The 13574-nt window shown below is 41.1% G+C and overlaps 1 protein-coding gene across 4 annotated transcripts in view; it reads right to left on the bottom strand.

Annotated features, from left to right (window-relative positions):
• The window catches only part of SIL1 (SIL1 nucleotide exchange factor), a 217782-nt gene that overhangs the window by 64796 nt on the left and 139412 nt on the right, over window positions 1–13574 (bottom strand). For all 4 annotated transcript variants that reach the window (XM_055301915.1, XM_055301914.1, XM_055301916.1 and 1 more), the window contains exons 6-7: window positions 8591–8782; window positions 2980–3101 (exon numbers count right to left, since the gene is read on the bottom strand). In XM_055301915.1, the coding sequence (XP_055157890.1) occupies window positions 2980–3101; window positions 8591–8782 (314 nt within the window). The remainder of the gene's footprint in view (window positions 1–2979; window positions 3102–8590; window positions 8783–13574) is intronic.

Genomic DNA, 13574 nt, shown 5'->3' with positions numbered 1-13574 from the left:
AAGGTAGGAGGGGGGACATGGAGGAGGGGGGGGAGGGGCAGTGAGATGGGGAAGTAGGGAAGAAAGGAAAGAAATCATAAAAAGATGAAGCTGCCAAAGGCATCACACACCTATCTATCTCTGCATATTCTCTTATGCAAGAATGTGACCTGCCTTATACAAAGGCAACAAACAGCAGAAAATGAATGTCTGTGACCCCCTAAATTAGTGTGAATAATACTTAAATAAGGGAACAGACTATTTCAGAGGCCATGTAACATTCAGTGGCCATGTCAATTACATTTATGTTAACTCTTTTCTTCTTGATCTTGGAATAATTGCTTCACAGTTAACACCAGGGAAGTTATCTCTTTATCTACAGAAATGTGTGTGGAGGCTTTATTAAGCAATTAACCCAAGTAGACAAATAAACACCTTTGTGAAGCATCAAGAATAGCACGAAGAGATATATGCAGTAGAACATAAGCAGGAAAGAAAATCAGGAAAATACAGGCTTGTACTGTGAAAACAGAAGTAGAAGTTGCCTTACAGTGAAAACTCATAGTAAAAAGGAGCATGATGATGTTACACCCCTTCTCATAGGTGCTTTACAAGCTTTTTCACAAGATTTGTATGTTATTTCATATTCACTCAATGTTATGAAATGCAGAAAATAGCTATCATTGCTTTTAGTTAACAGATGAAAAAGTGAGGCTTAAAAAGGTGAAATCGCTTGCTCATGGATAGTCGATAAATAACAGACACTGGACTTGAACCTGGATTTTCTGATGCCTGGTGCGCTGGTCTGTCTGGTCCTCCCACATACTCAAATATTCGGCTGGATGAGCAGTATTCCAGTCCATAAGCAGAAAACTAGAAGGAATGATGTCTAAAACAAACACTCCCAAGTCCTGGGACTCCACGATTCCGCCATGCTCGCTATCCCTTGAATGCCCTCTGGACAAAGAGCAAGCTCATCCAATCACGCAGTGTGTGTGTACACATGTGGTATGTGTGTACACACCTGTATGCTATGGGCAGGTAGGGAGCTGCAAAACCAACACTTAGGACATTAGCAGTAAATAATATCAGACTGCCTCCCTGCACAGAAATAATTACCTTGCACTAAGTTCCTCTTTGCATAAAGCCTGACATTTTCATGATGTTTAGGGAGCCTGCTTTTGGCTTCCAAAAGCTCTGGTGCCATACCATGCTGCCACTGTAACTGCCCTCCAGTGAGCCATCAAAAGCCCATATAGAACATTTTGGATACAGCAGTTTGCCTGCCACCAAAACACTAAGTTGCGATATTTTATATTTATCTCTATTTAAATTTTAGTGATGCCACATAAATGTTAACATGGTCTTACGCTAATACAGTCACAAAAAAGTCTTAATAACACCATACACTGGCACACCCCTAGGTGAGTTATGGCCTGTTGGGCAGGCCTAATGCATGCTCCTCAAGTCACTTAGTTAGTCCTCTTTAAATAAGATGTAACATGAAGATGTTACAGTTTCCCCCAAGAAACATGTTTCCAGAAGCAACAGCAAGGGATACATAGGACAATTTGCTCATGCTGAAAGAGGAAAGAAGGTACTTGGGATGACAGGAAAGAATTCCAAAAAGAGTCTGAGGAGAGAGGTTAATAATGTATGATTTAGTTGTATCACGGCTTGAGAAACAAAGAGTGAGCTTCTCTAAGTTCTCAAGCCTCTAAAGCCACAAGAGTAAGACTTCTCTCTAGTGCTGAAATCACAGCTAACTATGACAAACTCAGCGATTCTCCACCCCTTCAGGAGATGCACAAGCAAACATCTCCTTGGGTCTCCTGAGGGACGGTCCAGGTCTGGTAGGTGAGACCAAGGTAGGCAGAGTGCCCTGGAAGCCACACCCTTGACTGTCAAAAACAACCACAGGATAACCAGGGCTTGAAGAAGAAAGAAGGTTGGTGATAAGGGGCACAGAGGCCTGCAAGGCCCCTCCTGGAACAGTTCTTCCAGCCTTACCAGATTTTCCCCTCAATTTACTAAGAAAAGACCCTTTCTCTCTCTCTCTCTCTCTCTCTCTCACACACACACACACACACACACACACACAAAGGCTTTCATAGTAAGAAGACTGAGATTCTGATTAAATAACAATTAGCAATGGATGAAAAGCAAAGGAAATCTTTTCAAAATAAAACCCAGAATGGCAAAAATGTTTCCAGTAGCATTTCTTCTACAACATGTTAATCCTTACACACAAGCAGAGCAACCCCTAATAGCTACCACCCATGACCCTATACCAACAATCAGAATACTGGTTCCTATTTTAGAGACACAAATAGTTCTAAGAACATATTTTCAAAAAAGAAATGAACTAGAGCTCCAATGGGTCAACTGTAGCTTGAAGACATCTTGACTTGTTTAGTGTAATGATGTCATGCCCCCACATCTTTCCGCACCCACTCTTTAGAGATGCTGTTTCCCCACTCTTCTAGCATAAGCCAGACTAACTAAAATTTAAACAAATTCCAACCCAGAGAGTACCAGACAATACTGACTGGTACCAGACAATAAGGAGAAAGCATATTCCCCTCAAAAGCCCTTCCTCAGTCAGGTTCACATTATACTCACCACCAGATGTGGCTTCACTACGAAAGGATCAACTCTTAGAATTCATTCCCTCCCACTCAACCAGCTATGGGTGGTCTAACTTTGTATTAGCTCTTAATACAACAGAGAACGTGACCTAAAATACAGTATTAAATGTCCCTAAGATGAGAGGGAACAGAGAGTTATGAATGGTAACAGCATGATGAAAATTTGTATCTACTTCAGTAAGGGCAGAATCAAATTCTTAGTTTCATTAGGATTACACTGAAGTATGAATAGAGATGTACAAGAGTTGAAGTGTAACCTTCTTCCAGGCGAATCCAACCAAAAGTAAAGCTAGACTTCACCTGAGGGGCCCTAACAGTCCTGGCCAATGGGATGCCCATCCATGTTGCTCACCTGGAAAAGGCAGCCCCCAGCACAAACGCAGCATACTCCTTCACCAGGGGCTCTGTGCTGTTCAGCCCATTGATCACCACTTGAAGGCCACCGAAGGAAAGCAGGTCCTGTGCATTATCCATCTGCAACAAAGGCACAGCTTAGTATAGTACAGTCATCAAGGAAAGAAGAGCCCTTTTTATTGCCTTTATTTGATGACTATTCAAAAAAAAAAAAAAAACACTAAAAAGCCAAGTAAAAAGAAAGGGTGGCCATTCTTACCAACTAGAAAAGATCTGTAAAAACAAATTACATTCTTAAATTTGAGATTTCTAATTCATTTTATCTTACATGATTTATGAGCACCTATGTGGGAAATGGCAGAAATGGCAAAAATGGCACCTAGCTATGGCTTATGCCAAACATGCCCTGGAAAATTCTAACACCATAACGAATCACAAGCTGTTAACACAAAGATCTGGCATCATCAGGACTACTAAATGGTGCCATGCTTTCTGTTCATGCCCAGTCCCAATGTGGGCAGTGGAAGCAGCAGACACTAAAAGAAATCCTTTCTCTTCCTCACTTCATCTTCTAAGGCTCTCTTCCTCTAAATCCTCTAAGGCTGACTGATTCTGAGGACATTCATAATAAATCTGCACAGAACTCTTTCTCTCAAAGGCTGTACTCTAGGCTTTTGTTACTGGCTAGTGGCTGTTATTGATAGTGCATAACATTTCCATAATCAAATACAATTCTATCAAACAGCACTGGTCTAAGCTACCCTTTAAGGTCCCAAACCCCAAGTCTAGACTATTTCTCTTTTATTCTATAGGGAATCTCACTCCCCAGGCTTCCTTAGTATCCTGGAATAAGAAAACTTAATTTGCTCAGAAAGGTCACTGGATTCTATTTTCTCCATGCAGTAACTATAGTCTGCCTTGAAAATACCTCTGTTGCTACAAGGGCTGCCTCTTGCCCACTGGCTGATCCCACTCTACAAATCATCAGGAAAATGCAGACAGCTGGCCTAACAATGGCACTGCTATCCACCTCTTTCCTCCAGATGCCTCCATTTCCTACTTGCCTATGTCCTTCCAAACTAGACAAAGACCGTAACAGAGAAATTGAGTTTGAAGGCCTTTGACTCTACCTGTTTCTGGGTGTACCTAGACTGTTTTTACCCTTAGAAGATCATTTTTATATATTCTGATATAAACTCCACAAGAACGGGGTTTTTTCTGTCCATTGTTGCAGGTCTAGTGATTAGAAGAATGCTAAGCATATACTAGGTGCTCAATAAATAATTGTTAAACCAATGAACAAATATGATCAGAAAAAAATGTTACTAAAATAAACTCCACTGTGAGTAAAAAAGGCAACCTGAGGCATCTGTGACAACAAAGTGGATGGGTCCCTGGTTCCAGAGACCTGAAGAGAAGGCCAATCTCTTCAGGGTCCTGAAGCAAACTGGAGTCTACTCTGCCACAAGGGCCCCGAAGTCAGGGCTGGGATTTTTCTGCCTCAATGTGTCCTTGTGAAGAGGAGTTATTACTGGACCACAGGCCAGCCAACTAGGGAGACTCAGAGCTGGGTGTCTGGCTGACATAAGTTCAAATAATACTTCATGAGCCTTTCTTTTTCACACTCTAGTTTTAAAATCTAAGAACTCACTGTCTCTTTTTTATCCTCCCTCCTCCAAGTTTTATGGATAACAAAGCCATGGCTCAGAGTCCTGCTGTTCAATGCCTGGGGTGGCTACTTGTCAAAGCCGGCAGGAGTTCCTAACAGAGCAGCTGCCAGTCTAACACTATGCCAAAGCAATACAGCCCAGAATCACAGAAGTTCTGTTGCAGATGCAGTTTGTTACTACAAAGACAATTCAGGGTGTTATAAATTCTAACATTTATAGAAGCACCTCAACCTTTTCAATGTTTTCTCATTTGTTATTTCACTGAAGATCAAGAAAAAAAGACTCATTCTGCCCACTGTACACTCAGAAGATCAAGCTCCAAAATCTGGGGTCCTGTTCAGCATCACACAAGAGAAGGCAGGATCAGGCCCAGGTCTTCAGCAACTCATCTAGGTCTGGGGCGACAGCTTTCCCCAGGCTGTCTTCAGGATGATGTGGGACAGGTAAACAGAAACTCAAGGTAGAGAGAGGGAGCACATGAGGAAGGACACACTAGGGAACTGTGCCAATACTCCAGAGGAAAAGAGAGAACCAGAGCACTGGCCGGATAATGAGAAAACAGGAAACAGAGAAAGGGACAAACTGTGGTAAATAATTGAGATGATGTTAGGAAAGGCCAACAAGAGTACCCAGGGTACCTGGGGCAGGAAGAGGCTGCACCTTGTAAGTAACTCACAACCGTTTTCCAAACACATGGTTTAGCTTTCCACAAATCCTGTTTAATAATTCCAATATGACTGGGACATCTGGGTGGCTCAGTTGATTAAGCATCCGACTCTTGATTTTGGCTAAGGTCGTGATCTCAGGTTTGTGGGATCAAGTCCCGCATTGGGCTCCGTGCTCAATGGAGAGTCTGAGATTCTCTATCCCTCTGCCCCTCACACCTCCCATGGGCGCATGCACACACACTCTAAAAAAATTTTTTTTAAGATTTTATTGATTTTATTTAGTTATTTATTTATGAGAGACACAAAGGGTGGGGGGGGGAGAGAAAAGCAGAGACACAGGCAGAGGGAGAAGCAGGCTCCATAAAGGGAGCCTCACGTGGGACTTGATCCTGGGTCTCCGGGATTATGCCCTGGGCTGAAGGTGACACTAAACCACTGAGCCACCTGGGCTGCCCCCCAAAAAAATTTTTTTAAAGATAATTCCAATATGGCTGCAAGAAAATTTGGGCAGATTCAGTTTGGGTCTTTGAAGCCCATGGCAAAAGAAGTTCCATCTTCCTCAAAGCTAGCATTAAATTTCCTAAATTCCCCCATCACAACTAGAATTAAAGGTTAAGCCAGGTCTTCTTTAATTCCCCTGTGAAATCACAACCCAACACTGTTGCATGATAGCCTGACACACCAGCCCAAAGCAAGGGACCTGTGTTTCCAATCCAAAGGCTAATGACTCAGAATATATATGACTCTTCTGCTGAAGAGAAGTTTGGCCTCACCAGGGAACAGGTTCTTGGTCTGACCTCAGATTGAGTTAGGTGACACCCAAGAAACTTTGCCCCACCTAGTAACCCGTAAAAGCAAAATAGGATGTCACCCTAGAGATAACACTGCCAGATAACAGGCAGACTTGCATAAAACAAAATTCTGTCAGGGCCCTACCAGCCTCCTGTGCATTCACTCCCCTCTAGGAATGATCAGCACTCCAGTCATTTTGGCCTTTTATGCTCAATTAAAGGGAGAGCCTACAGAAACCTGATACCTAAAGAGCCACCCAAGTATGTTAAATGAGAAAAAATAAAAGCTGCCAAGATCAGAGCAGGACAAAGTTGGCCAATAACCCCCAAGATCCTTAATCCTTTAAATACCTGTAACGGAAAAGCTGCTGGAATTCTTGTTTTTTACCCTGGAGAGCAAGACAGGAAAGAGTAAAGAGAACTCAGGCCCACTTTCTCTCTAAGAGGATCACAGACTTGCTATTTGAGTCCTGAGAAAGAGTTATGAGCAAAGAAAGAAGATGAAGAGGCCGCATCATAATTCCTGCAGATACTGTATACACACTCATCCTCTCTCACCACAAAGGCTGGTAAAATCCGAAAGAAAGAAAGTCTTTTAGCCTAGTTTATAGAGAACAAGGACGCAGTCATGTGTGGGAGGATGCTGAAGATCTGGGTCTTGATGAGGATCTCAAACAAGCTTTTGATTATGATTACACAGTCTTCCTGGGCCACCATCATCCCTAGTATGAATTACAGCAAAAGCCTCTTATCTGGTTTCCGTGCTTCTACCCACGCCCCCTGCCTCAAGTCTAATTCCCAACAAAGCAGGCAGAAGGATCCTTTAAAAATAAGTCAGAGCATGTTGTTCTTCTGCTCAACAGCCTCTAATAATGTCCAGTTTCATATTCTCTTTTCCATGGTCAACAAGGTGGTCCATGAACTTCCTCCCATCTTCATCTACATCGCTCTCTCCTCTTTTAGCTCCAACCACACTGACTTGCCCTGATCCCACCAACACACTAGTCATGTTCCCACCTTAGGGCTTTAGTATTTGCTGTTTCTCCTGCCTGAGATGCACCTTCCCAACAATGCCAATCCTCACTATGAACTACTTTTTATTTTCCCATAGTATTTGTCAACTTTAAACACACTGTCTATAATTTACTTATTATTTATGTTTATTATTTATCTGTCTCTGCTGGTAGCTAAGTTCCAATTTTGTTCACAGATGTATTTTAAGTGCCTGAAATAGTTCTTGGGACTTAACAGGCATGCAGTAAATTAATTTATTTAATAAATAAGTGAATTCTCTTGCTCCTTCTCCTTAGATCTACCTATGTCTTTTTGAGCTTCATTAAAAGATTCCAGTATCCTAGGAGACAAAGAGTGACCAAAAGGTTAAGAGCAGTTTAGGGTCAGAAAGACCTTGTTGTAAATCCCAGCTCTACCACTCAATAACTGGGTGACTTTGGGCAATATTAGGTGTGACCTGTGTCTTATTTGCCTCAGTGATACAATGGAACTTGTAACAGCACCTACTCATAAGGCAGCTGTGGAAGTCAATGAATTAATACGTACAAATTAGTGCGTACAAAGTACTTAAATAAGTGCTTTGTATATGAGAATGCTCAATAAATATTAACTATTATAATTATGACACAAGTGTGATCAGTCTTTTCCCTGTTGCAAACTCTCCAAGAGGGTCTTAAAATCAAGGATAAAATCATAAAGAGCATGATATTCCCAATTTCACCTCTCTGAATCTCTAACCTTTTCACTTTATCTATGCTACCCTCTCCAGTATTTCCCAGGTCCTTAATCTCTCCAAGCTCTTCTCAACCTCAAAATCTTTGCACATGCTGTTTCCTCTGCCTATAGTACTCTGATTCAAGGGTTGGCAAACTTTCTCCAAAGGGCCTGATAGTAATTATTTGTGGTTTTGTCAGCCACAAGATTTCTGTCACAACTCTTCAACTTCTGCACTGCTAGCATAAAAATAGCCCAAAACAACAATACATAAGGAAACAGATGTAGCTGTGCCCCAATAAAACTTGATCTACAAAAGCCTTTCTCAATACCCCTGATTAGGCTAAATTCCCCTGTTATATACTCCCAGACTACTTTCTGGAGCCCTTATCACAACCTCAAGTTCAAGTTATCTCATTATTATATATTGTTACTTGCTCGTTATTCAATTGTTCATTATTTAATTGTTTCCTCTTTCAGACTATAAGCTACATGAAACAGGGACCATGGCTGTTTTGCCCCTGTTGTATAATTGGTGTTGGAAAAAATAATGGAGTTAAGACTGCAAATGAAAAAAAGATTAGCCTTTTCTTCTAGAATGTATCTTATAGCTATTGGCCTAAGTTAAAACTACTATAAGCCCTGAGAGATAAGTAAAGATGTTGATGCTATTTTCTTAGGATTTAGGGCAGGCAGGTTTGTTGCTGAAGATGTTACTTAAAAGTCAGATTTATGGAAAAAAAATACTATACCTGATGGACATAATATTCAAGATCAAAGAGAGCAGCAATCTTCTCTTCTAGGCTGGAGCTGGAACTATTGAACTTGTTGATCAGCCGTACCATGATCTGCATGTCAGTCTCAATGACAACATTCAGCTCCTCAAAGTCCTTCTTCAGCTCCTCAATGGGGCGAAAGAGTCGTTTAACCTTGGCCTGTCTTGCCTAAGAAGATAATTGAAGTAAAGAGATAATTAGATCAATTGGAGATATCTCCCCAGGACACTTGTCGTTTACCATGAATGCCCACCCATTCTCGCAGAACTGCTGCTCCAGGATTCAAAACCTTTCATCTGTACTATCAAAAAATTCCCCAACAGGAATGTCTCATTTTATTGCACTTCATTTTGTCACACTTAGAGATGTTATGTTTTTTACAAATTGGAGGTTTATGGAAACTTGCATTTAGCTACTCTACCAGCACCATTTTTCCAACAGCATTTGCTCACTCGGTGTCACATTTGGTAATTCTTGCAATATTCCAAACTTTTTCATTATTATTATATTTGTTATGGTGGTCTGTGATCAGTGGTATCTTATGTTACTATTGTAATTGTTTTGGGTGCCACAAACCACACCCATGTGAGACAGTGACTTAACTGATAAATGTTGTGTGCTGACTGTTCCATTGATAGGCAATTAATTCCCTCCTCTCTCTGCTTCTCCTTGGGCCTATTTCCTGAGACACAGTGATACTGAAATTAGGCCAAGTAATAACCCTATAATGACCTCTTAAGTGTTCAAGTGAAAGAAAGAGTCTCACGTCTCACTTTAAAGCTAGAGATGACTAGGCTTAGCGGCTGGCATGTCAAAAGCTGAGATACCAAAAGACAAGACTCTTTTTTTTTTTAAGATTTTATTTATTTATTCATGAGAGAGAGAGAGAGAGAGAGAGAGAGAGAGAGGCAGAGACACAGGAAGAGGGAGAAGCAGGCTCTATGCAGGGAGCCTGACGTGGGACTCAATCCCAGGTCTCCAGGATCAGGCCCTGGGCTGAAGGTGGCGCTAAACCTCTGAGCCCCCAGGCAGCCCAAGACAGGACTCTTGTGCCAGTTAGCCAAATTATGGATGCAGAGTTCCTGATGGAAACTGAAAGTACTACTCCAGTGAACACACAAGTGATAAGAAGCAAAACAGTGGCACTGCTAATATGGAGAAAGTTTTAGTGGTCTGGATAAAAGATCAAACCAGCCATAACATTTCCTTAAACCAAAGCCTAATCCAGAGCAAGGCCCTAAAATCTCTCCAATTCTATGAAAGCTGAAAGAGGCAAGGAACCTGCAGAAGAAAAGTCTGAAGCTAGCAGAGGTTGATTCATGAGGTTTAAGAAAACAAGTCATCTCCGTAACATAAAAGTGCAAGGTGAAGCAGCAAGTGCGGATATGCAAGCTGCGGTAAGTTATCTGGAAGATCTAGCTAATTCACGAAGGTGGCTACACTCAGCAATAGATGTTCAATATAGATGAAATATCCCTCTATTGGAAGATACCATCTAAGACATACAGAGCTAGGGAAGAGAAGTCAATGCCGGGCTTCAAAGCACAGGCTGATTTTCTTGTTAGGGCCTAATGCAGCTGCTGACTTTAAGCTGAAACCAATGTTTATTTACTATTCCAAAAATCATACAGCCCATAAGAATTAAGCTTAATCTACTTGGCCTGTCCACTATAAATGGAACAACAAAGCCTGGATCACAGCATGCCTATTTAAACATGGTTTACTAAATATGGTAAGATCAATGTTGAAACCTACTGTCAGAGAAAAAAAAATTGTCCCCCAAAATATTACTGCTTATGGACAATGCACTTGGTCACCCAAGAGCACTAAGGGAGATGTATGAGATTAATGTTATTTTCATGCCTGCTAACATAACATCTATTCTGCAGCCCATGGATCAAGGAGTCATTTTGACTTTCAAATCTTATTTATAATATAACAAGAAAATACATTTCATAAGGCTATAATTGGCATAGATAGTGATTCCTTTAATGGATTTGAGCAAAGTAAACTAAAAACCTGTTGAGAACTATTCACCATTCTAGATACCATTAACAACATAATGGGGGCACCCCGGGTGGCTCAGCGGTTTAGCGCCACCTTCAGCCCAGGGCCTGATCCTGGAAACCTGGGATGGAGTCCCACATCGGGCTCCCTGCATGGAGCCTGCTTCTCTCTCTGCCTGTGTCTCTGCCTCTCTCTCTCCCTGTGTCTCTCATGAATAAATAAATAAAATCTTAAAAAAAAAAAAAAAAGAACATAATAGGAAGAGGTCCAACTATCAACATGCATAGGAGTTTGGAAGAAGTCAATTTAGCACTCATGGATGATTGTGATGAGTTCAAGTCTTCAGTGGAGAAATTAAGTGCAGATGTGGTGGAAATATCAATAAAATTAAAATTAGAAGTGGAGCCTGAGGGATCCCTGGGTGGTGCAGCGGTTTGGCGCCTGCCTTTGGCCCAGGGCGCGATCCTGGAGACCCGGGATCGAATCCCACGTCAGGCTCCCGGTGCGTGGAGCCTGCTTCTCCCTCTGCCTGTGTCTCTGCTTCTCTCTCTCTCTCTGTATGACTATCGCAAATAAAAAAAAAATAATTTAAAAAAAAAATAGAAGTGGAGCCTGAGAATGTGACTCAATTATTGCAATATGATAAAACTTTAACAAATGAAAAATTGCCTCTAAGGGTGAGCAAAGAAAGTAGTTTCCTGAAATGGAATCTACTCCTAGTGAACATGCTGTGAAGACTGTTGAAAGGACAACAAAGGATTTAGAATACTACAAACTCAGTTGATGTAGTATTCTACAAGTAGAAGGGTTTGAGAGAATTGACTCCAATTTTTTTTTTAGAAATTTTATTTACTTATTCATGAGAAACACACAGACATAGGCAGAGGGAGAAGCAGGCTCCCTATGGGGAGCCCCAATACGGGACTCAATCCCAGGACCCCAGGATCATGACCCGAGCTGAAGGTAGATGCTCAATCACTGAGCCATCCAGGTATCCCAAATTGACTCCAATTTTGAGAGAAGTTCTACTGCGGTATAATATTATCAAACAGCATCACATGCTACAGAGAAACTACTCATGAAACTGTTCAAGGTGGCAAACTTCACTGTTGTCTTAAGAAATCACCACAGCCACATTAACGTTCAGCAACCACCACCCTCATCAGTCAAGTAACCATCAGCATTGAGGCAAGACCCTCCACAAGCAAAATGATTACAACTGACCAAAAGCTTGAGGTAGTTATAGCATTTTTTAGCAATCAAGTACTTTCTGAATTAAGGTGTGTACATTATTTTATAGACATAATATTATAGCACATTTAGTAGACTGCAGTACAGAGTAAACGTAACTCTTATATGCACTAGTAAACAAAAGAATTAAACTGACCTGATTTATTGCAGTGGTCTAGAATCAAACCCATACTACCTTTCAAGGCACACCTGAACCTTTTACGATGCCCAAAGAAGAGAACCCGCAGTCTACCCATATAGATCTCTACCCCAAAAACACACTCAAGATTTTCCAAGGTTCACTTATCCCAGTCTGACTTCTGTTCAAGAAGAATGGAAAGTCTTCTTGTTGCAATCAGAGGTCAGAGGAAGCAATGCAAGCCCACCTTTAACCCCTAACCTCAGTTGAAAAGGTTGAGATCTAAGGTGGAATAATCTATACCTTGGCTCTGTATCTTCCACCATCATTGAATATCTTTACTTTGCCCTGCCCAATTCAGCCACATTTTAAAGAAACCGGGATATAGCAAACTGTGGGTAAAAGAGCTATCAGAGTGGGAACAATTTGCTGATGAAAATTAAATCACTGTCATTACTGTCAATCTAACTACAGGTGTACAATTTGTTCAACTGTTTGAAGTGGCTAAATTACTGTATGTACTACACTCAAGTCTCAATTTTCTCTCAATACCTCCCCACCCTACACACATACAAAAAATTTTTAAATGAATTTATGTTGGAGGTGAATAAAAGACTTTAATTAGATATTTTATACATGTGACACTCCCATTTTCTTCCCAATTTTAGAGGACAGTGCTTATAAATAGAGTCCGGAAGGTCACAGTGGTATGCGTCTCTATCTTCTAAGAAAAATTAAAAGGCACGAATATTTATAAAAAGCAGAATGATGAGCAGCTGTCAGCTCCAAATTGCTCATCTATTACCTATGTATTTTCTCCCCAGTTACAAGTACTCCACAGAAACATCAACCAAAGAAATGAATCAGCCTCCCCTAAAAAAGATAAGCTTCTAGCAGAGCAATCACATCTAGGGGATGTCATATCCTGCTTCTTTGGGCTAAAACAATAGTGAAATGTTCTCCCTACACCAAGCTAAAGGACTCTGGACGGTCGCCAAAGACAGGGCAAAGAGGTCTGGGGAAGCTGAGTCACTGCCTAGAGCTGTGGGATGACAGGCAAGTGAACAGGGTAAGAAACAAGTCATCTCCACCTCATGAAAGTGACGTGTACTGGGCCCTCAGGAAGAGGCCCGTTTTTAAGGGGGGGAAGAAAACTTTTTATTTTGCAATAATTATAAACTCACAGAAAGTTACAAAAATATTACAGAGAGTGCCATGTACCTTTGGTTCAGCTTACCCTGATGGTAACATCTTACATAACAACAGTAAACCAAGAAAATGACAAAGGTACCATACTGTTAACTAGACTATAAGCCTTACTCCGATTTTACCAGCTTATACATGTGCACGCTTGCATGTATGTGCATATGTATTATTCTACACAATTTTATCCAATATATATATTTATATTCATGTATCCACCAGAACAATCAGGCTACTGAACTATCCCACCACCACCAAACAGCTCCACTGTGCTGACCCTTATATCTGAAACTCACACTCCCACCCACTCCTGTGCCCTGGCAACCACTAATTTGTTCTCTATCTCTTTAATTCTGGCATTTAGACAATGTTATAAAGGTG

Source organism: Nyctereutes procyonoides, unplaced genomic scaffold (assembly GCF_905146905.1).
Source record: "Nyctereutes procyonoides isolate TBG_1078 unplaced genomic scaffold, NYPRO_anot_genome, whole genome shotgun sequence".
Taxonomy (NCBI): domain Eukaryota; kingdom Metazoa; phylum Chordata; class Mammalia; order Carnivora; family Canidae; genus Nyctereutes; species Nyctereutes procyonoides.
Note: the sequence above shows the minus strand (reverse complement) of the source record. Positions and strands in the feature narration are given on the sequence as shown.